The 12,289-nt window shown below is 39.8% G+C and overlaps 1 protein-coding gene across 14 annotated transcripts in view; it reads left to right on the plus strand.

The window, feature by feature from the left end:
• MLIP (muscular LMNA interacting protein) overlaps positions 1-12,289 on the plus strand; it is a 306,379-nt gene that overhangs the window by 283,611 nt on the left and 10,479 nt on the right. For 11 of the 14 annotated variants that reach the window (XM_018039224.1, XM_005696194.3, XM_018039223.1 and 8 more), the window contains one exon: positions 10,273-10,326. The exons of the other annotated variants lie outside the window; for them this stretch is intronic. In XM_018039224.1, the coding sequence (XP_017894713.1) occupies positions 10,273-10,326 (54 nt within the window). The remainder of the gene's footprint in view (positions 1-10,272; positions 10,327-12,289) is intronic. 14 annotated transcript variants of the gene reach the window in all.

A 12,289-nucleotide genomic window follows, 5' to 3' on the forward strand; every position in this document is an offset into this window, starting at 1 on the left:
ATGAATTTAATTTATTAGTTTAGAATTTATCCATCCTGCTTTGTTGTTACGATGTCCTTGGCTTGAGACTCACCTTCGCTCTTATACACCCCTGTCAGTATCCATGTTTTATCTGTTCACGTGGCTCCTCTCATTGTCTTTCATCATGTGGATACCATTTAATTCTAGATCTCTATTTCTGGCATGTGGTGGTTATTATTTTTCTCTTTCTTCCATAGTTCTTTTGTGGCTTTTTAATGGCAATGATATACTTATTCAGGGTGTTTTACCTTTCTATATTTCTTGCTGCCTCCTTCTGTGTTTATTACTTGAGTCCCGGATGCAAGAAAGTTTCAAGGTAGGCCTTTATTTGGCAAATATTTTGAGGCCTTGTATGGCTGAGAATATATTTTATGCTTTTGTATTTATATGACATTTTAACACTGTCTCAAATGCTAGGTGATAAAAATCTTGGACAAAGTTGGTAGCATTTTTACCCTGACTTTCAAAAGATCTCATTCAGGCTTTGAAATAGCTGAAACCTGAAAACATAACTAAACATAGATTTTTCCATGGGGTTCTTAGCAGCCAGTAAATACTCCACCTATTTTATGATTTGATATTTAGATAAAGAACTATCAAAGTATGAAGTTGTGGTTCTAGCAGGAACATCGGAAAAGAAGGCGGAGTCTCTAGAGGGGAGAGCTTAGGTCACAGCAAGGCTCAAGGATGCAAGGCCGTGGGGACCAGGAATGGCTGCCAACCGAGACCGAACTGCAGGGCCTGGCGGATGGCGGGGTTGGGGAGGGCCTGGTGTGGGGCAGGGAGCACGGGGGGACTGGCAGCTCGAAGGCCTATAGCAGATGTGATGAGTGTTAGGAGGTGCTGCCATCATTCCTGGAAGGTGAGTTGAAAGAATGAACAGGGAGATGTGGGGATGGAGACCCAGAATCCAAGCTCAGGGAGGTGGGGCTGGCAGGTAACATGCAGGAGGCAGCCTTTTGCTTGACCTGTAGACTTACTGTCCTTAGCTCATCTGCCTCCCAGCCATTCACACATCAGCTCCCTCAAGGAGGAGGCTGGGAGCATCGTGTTAGGAGAGGGCAGAGAGGGGTCAAGTCAGGGCCTCTGGAGCGGATGGGGGCATGGATTGACCTCATCACAGTCATGCCTGTTCTTCTTCAAAACCACTTCCAAATTTTTATGATATGCCAGTTGACATCTGTTGGCACACTCCTGGGTTCTGGGATAAATTCGTTGCAACTTGGGAATAGCTAGTTACAATTTAGGAATAGCTGGGGTGGAGCTAAGGCAGGGCAGGATTTGTGTGTCACATTGGAATAAAATGGCTAATACCCCTTCTAGTCTATAGAAGAGAGAGAACGGGGGAGAAAAATTCCACTAACATCATCTGTTGTGAAGGAGACATTTGGTTTATGATTGTACTAGAGTGAGTGTGAGATACTGAGAACAATGGAAAAGGGTGCTTTGCTTGTAGAACTAAGCAACTAACTGTGCCCCTTAAAGGATAGAGGAAATGAAAAAACAGCAAATATGCTTCCTTGTCAATTCCAATTTCAGGTTCCAGAATTTGAGTCCTAAAATATCGTTAGAAGGTAGATTTTGCTTCATTTCCATTCCAGCCCGGGAGCTGTGCAGTGAAGAAAGCAAATGTGGTGGTTAATACCCTCTGGGGAGTAGTTTTTCAGTTGAGAAAGAAGCAATTTTAGATGAAAAATGTGAGTAAACAAGGAGATGTGGTGTTTATCTTCAAAATAGGCTGAATGCATAGATGGAAAAAATACCACCTGCTGCCCTTTCAAAGGTGGTCTTTGGAGGAGAAGGGGATTCTAACTCATTTTGAGTCTGGGCCTCCTGGGGTCAAAGAGAGAAGGCCAAAAATAAAAAAAATAGCATAGTCGGGGAATCTTCAGCAATATCTCCAAAGATCTATCACAAAGATCAAAGCAGAAAATTCCTATTTTCTTACTGGTGTTAGACTTACTGCTCTTTTAGATACTGATATAATGATATTAATGATTAGCACTTAATGGTGAGTTTCCTATAGGTTTATAAAACAATTAACATACCAAATTCCAGCTCAGCATTTGGGCTTCCCTGGTGGCTCAGACAGTAAAGACTCTGCCTGCAATGCAGGAGACCCAGGTTTGATCCCTGGGTTGGGAAGATTCCCTGGAGAAGGAAATGGCAATCCACTCCAGTATTCTTGCCTGGAAAATCCCAGGGACAGAGGAGCCTGGTGGGCTACAAACAGTCCATGGGGTTACAAACAGTCAGACATGAGTGAGCGACTAACACTTTCACTTTCACACGAGGATACTCAGTGAATGCACAAAAGAATGCTGTGAAATTTCATAGTGTTTATGAAACTTTACACACGGAGCAAGTGGCACAGCTAAGAACTAATATTAAGGATCCCAGGTAAGGTTCCACAGAGAGGTCATTTTTGCCCTCCCTGTAGGTATAACTTCTGCCTCAGCTGTGGCTCAGTGCAGGAGATTCCAAAAAGGAAGAACTCTTTTCTTTTTTTCTCCTGAGACAGCATTTATCAATGAACACAATAATCCAAGGAGAGAAGGAACTAGAAATCACTTAGTTAGCACCCAGAATTTAAAGATGAGAAAACTGAGGTCCCGCGACAAAGCAGTTTTCCCCAATTTACATCAGAAGTTAGCAGCATAGACAAATGTGTAAACTTTTGGGCATTGCCTGAAATAGTCAATGCTATACCTTTAAATTCTAAAAATAAATATTCAAGCTACTGAAATAGTTTAGTAATTAAAAAAAAAAAAATCCCAGGCTAATACTTCTGACATCTTTAAGATGTATGGATAGGAGTAGCATATTTCTGACTGTCATGAACAGCTGCATCCTCATAGCCTATATCACGAACTGCTCTCATTAAGTACAAACTCAGATTTGTCCCAGGCAAATTTTTTAAAATGCACAGAGTCTAATTTCCTTTTTTACAAAATGGAAGTATAATTGATTTATTATACAACAGTGTATTAGTTTCATATGTACAACAAAGTGATTCAGCCATATGTGTGTATATATGTATATATATTTATATATAAATTATTTTCAGATTCTTTTCCCCTATAGATTATTACAAAATATTGAGAATAGTTTCCTGTGCTATACATTAAGTCCTTGTTGTTTATCTGTTTCATATATAGTGGCTTGTATCTGCTAATCCCATAGTCCCAATTTCCCTTTTCCCTTTGGTGACCATAAATTTGTTTTCTATGTCTGTGGATCCATTTCTATTTTGTATATAAATTCATTTCTATCATTGTTCTTTTTAGATTTCACATATAAGCGATATAATATGATATTTTTGTTTCTCTACAGTTCTATGCAGTAATTTCTGTCTGGCTTACTTCACTTAGTATGATCATCTCTAGGTCTATCCATGTTCCTGCAACCAAGCATAGAATCTTGAGCAGAACAATCAATCAGCGAGTGCTAGCATATTATAAGCCCTGTCCTCAAGCAGCTTGTAGGCTTTCTGGGCAATGAGACAGATTCCTATTTAACAGCCTTGATTTATTTAATGAGTATTTTCCATTTGGCTTCTGAAGTGGAGCTGACGCAGGCAAAATGCCTGCACAGTGATTCTCTAGCCTGGGTTCCTGATTTTGTCACTCGTTTGGTCCATCCATTCTGATATTTCTCCCTGTTTTCCCATCAGCCCAGTGGTCAGTAATTTCTTTTTAGCTACTCATCCCGTATGAACTCTGCCCCTCTTATCCCTATTGGGAGGATTATCCCATAGAATCTACAATGTAGATTTCAGCCTCTTGGGAAGAGATTCCTTGCTTCTAGACCAGATCCAGTTTATCTGTGATGAACCCTCATAACAAGCTGAACTTGTCCTTCAAACACATTATTTTGTGTTTTTTTCTACTTAATCTGGATTATATAGTTAATATCTGCTTCTCCCATTGTGCTGCAGTCTGCAAGAGGAGGGACAATGTCTATTCATTCACTAACATCCAGCAAAGTGTCAATAAAACCCTTGGTAGAAAAGTTTTTAATTACACAACTTCTGTGTAACTTAATTGATTAAGAACTTTGAATATAGCTAATTTCAGTTGTCAATAGACAAATATTTGAAAATACATTGATTCCATCAGTTCATACAAAGATCTTTTCTGGGGTCTGGCCCCTCAACCTCTGGCATTGTTGGCCTCACCTGAGACCCGTTAGACATGCAGGCTTCTCCTCAGACCTGCTGCATCAGAATCTGAAATCCACAGGACTTGCCCAGTGCTTCCTCAGTGCTGGGATATGCTGTGACTCAGGGAATAAAACCTCGAATGTTTTGTTTGGCCAGGCAGACCCCCTAAGTGAGTGAAGTAAACCAGACTTTTAGGTATAAGCACGATCCTAGGTGATCTCTGGTCCTTGACGTTCCTCAGTGGGAGTGGTGGGCACTGTGCTGCCTGGAGATTAGCTTCATCTAACAAGGGCAGTGCTGTGCAGATCAGGATGCCTGAAGGCCTAGTGTTGCAGGCCCTTTGAGCGATTCAAGAGAAAAGGACACAAACCTGCAAGTAGAATCTGTTGACTCAGAGACTGATGACTAACTTCAGCTGTTTTTTAAAATTATTTTTCCCCTTTTTAAAAATTGAAGGATAGTTAATTTGCAATGTTTTGTTAGTTTCAGGTGTACAGCAGTGTGCTTTAGTTATGCTGCCGCTGCTGAGTCGCTTCCGTCGTGTCCGACTCTGTGCGACCCCATAGACAGCAGCCCACCAGGCTCCCCCGTCCCTGGGATTCTCCAAGCAAGAACCCTGGAGTGGGTTGCCATTTCCTTCTCCAGTGCACGAAAGTGAAAAGTCAAAGGGAAGTCGTTCAGTCGTGTCCGACCCTCAGCGACCCCATGGACTGCAGCCCACCAGGCTCCTCCATCCATGGGCTTTTCCAGGCAAGAGTACTGGAGTGGGGTCCCATTGCCTTCTCCGGTGATTTAGTTATGCATATATGTATATGGGCTTCCCCAGGTGTCTCAGTGGGTAAAGAGTCTGTTGGTAATGCAGGAGACACAGAAGATGCGTGTTCGATCCCAGCGTTAGGAAGATTTCCCAGAGGAGGGCATGGCAACCCACTCCAGTATTCTTGCCGAGGGAATCCCAAGGACAGAGGAGCTTGGTGGGCTACAGTCCATAGGGCAACAAAGAGTCAGACATGACTGATGTGACTGAGCACACATGTGCATATATATCTATAAGTTTTTTAAATTACAGGCTATTATTAATTATTTATTATAGGCAAGATATTGAATATGGTTCCCTGTGTGCTATACAGTAGGTCTTTGTTGTTTATCTATTTTATGTACAGTAGTGTTTGTCTGTTTACCCCAAACTCCCAATTTATCCCTCCTTCCCACCTTTCCCTTTTGGGAAGCACATGTTTGTTTTCTACATCTGAGAGTCTATTTCTATTTTGTATATAAGTTCATTTATATCACTTTTTCAGATTGCACATATAAAGGATAACAGTACATTTGTCTTCCTCTGTCTGACTTAAGCTGAAGAATCGTGAGGGATTTAAGCAGAACACACAAGTGCCATGGAACTGGTTTTAGCATCCCTGGTTTGCAAAGTTTCTTACCAATGAGAAGACTTTGGGGAATGTAGTAATCAAGTCCAGTTCTTCACCAATGCAGAATTTCTATTAGTTTTGTAAATCAGGAAACACTCTTTCCTCTGTTTCCTTCCTTCCCTCTTTCATTACTAATTTATTTATTCAATATACATTCTGTGTCTCCTCTGCTGTGTGGCCTCTGTACCAGGTCTAGTCACCCTAAAGGTGAATAGCATCAAGTGGACACAATGTCCAGTGGCTCACAGTCTCACCATGACAACACTGTACTCAGAAAGCAAAGAGCTCTGTGCAGGTGCCCCTTCGGTAATCGTCATGTCTACTTTTGAGAGATGTTCTTAAGTTTACACTCTAGCTTGAGTGTTTCACAGATCTCAGTAGGAGACAGAAGTAGGGCAGATAGCTTCCTGAAGATGAATAGAGTGAAGGAAGTTTACAAGAGGATGTGGTTCAGCTAAAAAGCAATCCTGAGGATTGAATTCTGAAAAGCAGGTGTAGCACCCTCAGCAATTTAAAAATGGGAACATTTCTTGCCGCACTTCCTCAGGTTCGTCATTTCTGGCAGGTGAGAAAAATCTGCTTCATCTTTGAGCAGGAGTGAGAGCTGTTTCATAAAAGCTAGCACTCTGGATGCCATTCCTCAGGTAGATTAAGAGTTTATAAAGTGATTTCACCACATTTGGCATAGTTCTTTTTCCTTCTCGCTGTAGGAGTCTCTCCAGTTGTTTGGAGGGGATTTTTATCTGTCTTTGTCACAGAAGTTAGCCCTGGAGATGCAGTGACATTTATGAGAAAGCCCCACACTGGTGACAAACACTCCACAAGGCTTTATATTTGTGTGGTGGCAGCTGTGATCAAGAGTGTAATAAAACTCAACCGAAGGTTTCATTCAAATACTGCTTGTTGATTAGCCCCCAGTGGTGAGTGAGCAAAGGTCTGATGAGTGTTATACAATATCTGGGACTGGAGTTTCCATCTGGGATGAAAGGATGTTTTGTCTCATTTCACCCGAGCTTTCCATTTCATTGATCTGTCTATGTTGAATAAAGGTCTGATGATAAAACTAATAACTTTTCAGGGTTTATTATTTTTTTTTTGAGACAAAATAGTTATTTGTTCTCCAGCACATTCACCACCAAGTAAACAGGCTGGGAGGACTCTCGCCATCCTCCTGTAACCACTAACTCTCTGGATAGCATGTCACCCATCTATTAATATATGGGATATATTTCAATGTTTTAGTGTCCTCATTCTCATTCTGACTATGAGAGGATGTACCTGCCATATTTGTTCTCCTCACATGACATTTCCAGCTCTTATGCTTTACAAAACCTCTGTATTCAGCATACATACCAACCTCAGCATGACAGTGAGTCCCCTACATGCAGAAGAGTTCTGTTCTGAGAGCGTGTCGTAAGTCCAATTTGTTCAGAAGTTCAACACTGTTAGACTAGGGACCCAGCTAACACAATTGGCTATATAGTACTGTACTGTTGTAGGTTTATAATACTTTTCACCCAGTAATAGTAAAAACAAACACACAAAACATTTTTAATCTTATAATACAATACCTTGAAAAGTATAGTAGTCTGCGGTACAATAGCTGTGATACAGTGGCTGGTGTCGAGTGAACAGGCTAGAAGAGCTGCTGACTGGGGAGTAGAGAAGGTGGGAGACGGTGGAGCTGCAGGGTTGGCAGCAGGAGAGGGAGGCACGCTGCAGTGCCACTCATGCCTGAGATGGCTGGACATGCAAGCACATGCACAGGTGGTCCCAGCTTTGAAAGTTTGCAACTCAGAGGCTCGTGTGTAGGAGGCTTACAGTATTTCCCTGGAACATTTTGTGATTTTTCTTCCCTAATCAACAAAATTTCAACATGTCGACCTGATGCTCCTTCACTCAGCCTGGAGAGTAGAGGGGATCTAGGGTCACCCAGGGGAACTTGACTTCATTCTATTCTCTAAGGTACTGCTTTCATTTAAACCTTCTTTATTCTCTTTCTCTCTGATTACCTGCAGGTCTTCCAACCCCTCCTCCCCCATCTGTATTCTGCTCAGGCGATGTCTTTTGACATGACAGTCTGATCGCATGTGCCCTTGTCTCCCTTGGAGATTCAAGGACCTCTCGCTGTTTAGAGAATGAAGCCCAGAATCCTTGTCTGACATCCAAGCTTCATTGTCTTGCGTCTCCTATGTGGAGATACCCATTGCCCCAGACACTCTGAACTGCTTCTGATCTCTGAACTGTACGCTCGTGCCTTTAGCACCTGGCCTTCCGTTTTGCAACGTGGCACACACCCCGCTCCCTCCGTCTGTCTGCCCCCGCTGCCCACTCCCAAGCGTCTTCCCAGGGGCGTGTTACCACTTTCCGCTGCTTTGAAAACACCGTCTCCAGAGACTGTCACCCAGATTCCAGTCGTGACTCTGCCACTTACTAGCTCCAGACCTTGAAGAAGTCATCATCCCACCTCTTGGTGCTTTTGTTTCATTTGTGAAACAGGGTAAAATTGGTGCTCGCCTCACTAGATTGCTCTTAACACTATATAAGCAAATGAGTGAGTGAGTGATGTTGCTCAGTCGTGTCCAGCTCCTTGCAATCCCATGGACTGTACCCTGCCAGGCTCCTCTGTCCATGGGATTCTCCAGGCAAGAATATTGGAGTGGATTGCCATTTCCTTCTCCAAGGGATCTTCCTGACCCAGGGATTAAACATGGGTCTCCTGCACTGCAGGCAGATTCTTTACCTCTTGAGCCACCAGGGAAGCCTATATAAACACATGCATATAATGAATTTGTCATGTGAGGAAACTATAAATTATTATGACTTACTCCATTAACAGGATCACAATTTATATGTTTTTAGTCACCTCAAGGATAATCAAAAAGCAAACCTACTAGGTCCCAAGATCATAAATAGAAGAAAGCATTCCAAAGCCAAATATAAGTGATTTGGGGATTACCAGTTAATTAGAATCAGTTGTTTGCTGTTATTTTTTGTTGGTTAAGATAGCTCGTACATAGTTTTTGAAATTCCAGATTAAAATATATTTTAGGATTTAAATGAATGAATACCTATATTGAAAAATAAAATGTAAAATATCAGATATTGGATAATTAATTGTTTTTCCAATGTCAGTTGAATTGGACAACATTTTCAAATTTCAGAATTTTTATCCTATTGTATCTTAGGAGAATGGAGATTGACATTTGTACAGACTCTGATGATTCATATAATTACCATACCATTTAGCCTAGGTATGCTTAAGATTTTGCTGTCTCTAGGACTTAGGTTTGAGTTTTGAAGGGGTGCATAGCATCTGATCCTAAGCCAGGTTTAGGATCTCAGGGGACCCTGATCAACAGGAGAAAGCAAGTGCTTTCAGCTGAGTTTTGGAAAGATGTTTGGATCTCTATTTGGTTTGGGGCCAGATCACATTTCCATTTAAAGTAACGATCTCAGGATTCTAGGAGCCCTGATGTTATGACACCCAGGGTATTTCACAGTTGGGACAGACAGAGTGGGATTTAATAAAGCTGTAGCTTTAAATAAAAGCAGGCTCCATTCTTGAAAATGGGCTGGTACAGAGGGAAACTTCAGGAAACTTTACGGAGATGGGACTTCATTGGCCTCCCTGGCAGCCACTGGTGATGTCCTCCTAGGGCCAAGGCTGCACTCCTGGGATCCTCCGAATTGCCCTGGAGCATCAGAAGCTGGTTACTGACATGATGATTCACTGATCAAATCAGGATAAGATGAAAGTAAAGGGCAGACAATTATTTCCGTAGCCTGGATTTAACCAGGATCATGGTAGAAGCTGGGACATTTCTGGGAAATCAAGTATCGTGGTTACTTTAAAGCTGGAATGAGGAGAGACAGTTAAAAAATAAAGGGGGTAAACAGATCTATTACAAACGATTGCCTTCCCCTTGTCTATATCACTCATTCTGTCTGCCTGTCTTTTTTGCTTGCATATCTATGACTTTCTTCTTTCCTAATAGGTTTAAGGATATGTACAGTGCTCAAAAAACCCATGCAATAATAAAAATATTCCTATAAAAACCAAAGAACCTCCCTCCGTTAAGGTGCCACTGTGTTGTAAACTGCATTATCATAGTGGCATCTGGTAAGACTGCAGTGTTTATGAAGCCCTGTGTTTTGAGATTCTTTATGTTTACAATAATGCACAGTGTTTTACATGTCATATAGGCATTAACTATCTGCAGAGGCATCTGCATTGCTGGTCTGAACATGATTTGTCTGTTTTGCTTTAGAGCTGTTCAATTTGAGGGTTGTTGTGAGAAAACAGATTTAACTTCATTTCCTCTGATAACTGCCAGTGTATGGTAACGGTTCATTCATTCAAAAAACATTTAATAACTATCTATGCTGTGTGCCAAGCGCTGTTAGAGTGTATGTAGGACGCAGAGAGAAATAAGATGTGGTTTTAGGTTCTAAGGATTCACCATCTGCTAAAATTTTTTTCTATGTTAATATCTTCCTTTGTTTTTAGTAACAATCAAATCTTAATGTTTACACTGGGTAGAATCTACTATGATCAGCAATAATATACTTGCATCATCATTTAACTGCCAACTTAAATGTAAACTTTTATCTCTCCTTACCTCTATCTCTGATCACATCCTGGGCGCCTTTTCTGTGAAGCTGAGTCATCCAATGATGGCTATTCCGGAACACGAAACCCTTGATTCCAAAGAGGTAAATGTGGAATATAATTGAACGTCCACTTATCCATCTCCATGTAACATTGGATTGTAGAAGGAAGCCAATCTTCTATTAAAAATTAATAAAATCTGTTTTATTTTAAAGAAAGAATGAACTGGCTTACTCTGTGTTGTTCAGAAGCATCTGATAGTTAAGGAGTAAATTCTTGCTTCTCAAAGTGGAAGGTGGTACTAGAGGTGCCCATGTATGTAGCACTTTGATCACAAACTACTTCTATCTCATCTATTTTTGTGATTTTTCTCTCTGGATTCCTTATGTGAAGCCACTGTTGTTTTCTTTTTCTAGAAGGTCAGTGAATGTCCCATAATATTTATAAGTGTCTTCTGAGTCAGAAATCCCAAGACCATCTGGTAGCTCAGTGTTCCAGCCCCCAAGTGAATTTTGCACATGGTGGGTAGCATACAGACAAAAGTGTGCCATCTCAAATATAGCTCTAAATTTCATTCAAATATTGAGCCACTTTCACATTTTGAGCTGACAGAGAAAAGTAAACGAAAAGACCTTTCTTATTTTTAAAAAATGCTATACCAAAGGGGCAAGAAAAAATTCTATAAAAAATTGAATATTTTGTCGAGCAATAATTGAGCATTGTTTTCTTCTATATCCCTTTAGGCAAAGTGGTAAAGGTGAGGGAAAAAAGTGCTTTTTAAAGGACTTGTCTTTATGAAGGTAAAAAGTGAGTTGATTCATTCATTCTAGATACCGTTGCAAATTAGTCATGCTCAATTTTGTAGCCTCCAAGTTAAAAAAATATATATAATACAATAATACAAAAGAGAGATAAAAAATAATAAAATTCCAAATAAAATTATAAATGAAATCTGAATTTTTCCCCAAAGTATATTTTTCACAATTTTGGGGCATATTTCATAAAAAATGACATCCCAATGTATACAAATTTTGAAATTTCTAACATACAGTATTGATATGTCCCTCTGCTATAACCTTAGTTATTAAAATATAATGGCATGCTCTGAATAGGCATGGATTTGTATCCTTGACCATATCTCTGATGTTTTTTAGAACCGGGATTATTGGTGTAATGGGAAAATTTTGATACATGTAGCCAACTTGTATTGCTGAACAATTTTAGCAGTTCTAATCAGAAGCCTGTTGATATCTGTGTACACATGCCAGCATTAAGAATGATTATAATTACCAATTTATTGAGAGTTTACTCTATGTTAACATGCTATGCACTTTAGATACATTGTTTTACTTAATCTTCAAAAAACATTGTAAGTTGAGTATTACTTTTCCCGTTTTACAGAGGAGGAAACTGGGGCCGAAGGGTATCCATTTATTGATCATCTATATGTCATCTGATATTACATACATGGAATCTACAGTATGATACAAATGAACTTCTTTACAAAACAGACATACTCATCGATATAGAAAATCACGAAGTTAATAAGAGAAAAAAGAGAGGAGGGTAAATTGGGAGGTGTGGGTTAACAGATACACACTGTGTATAAAATAGGTAAGCAAGGACCTACTGTATAGCACAGAGAACTATATTCAGTATCTTGTAATAACCTATAATGGAAAAGAATCTGAAAAAGAACATATGTATATATATTTATGTATATTTAATATACATTCTTTTTCAGATTCTTTTCCATTAGGGGTTATATATATTATATATAATATATTAATATTATGTGTATAACTTAATCACTTTGCTGCACACCAGAAACTAACATAAAATTGTAAATCAAACTACATTTCAATAAAAATAAATATATATCAAACTAAAAAAAAGAAATGTTTTTGATAATTAAACTACCATTTTAGGCATCCATGTGCAGGATTTTACTTAGTTACACTAGCACATATGGGAGTGATTTAATAACTTTAGACAATTTCTTATGATGTGTGATCAACAGTAATATTTACCTGTGCACTTTTCCCAAATCTTCTTTTTGGTATTTAT

Source organism: Capra hircus, chromosome 23, assembly GCF_001704415.2.
Source record: "Capra hircus breed San Clemente chromosome 23, ASM170441v1, whole genome shotgun sequence".
Lineage (NCBI taxonomy): Eukaryota > Metazoa > Chordata > Mammalia > Artiodactyla > Bovidae > Capra > Capra hircus.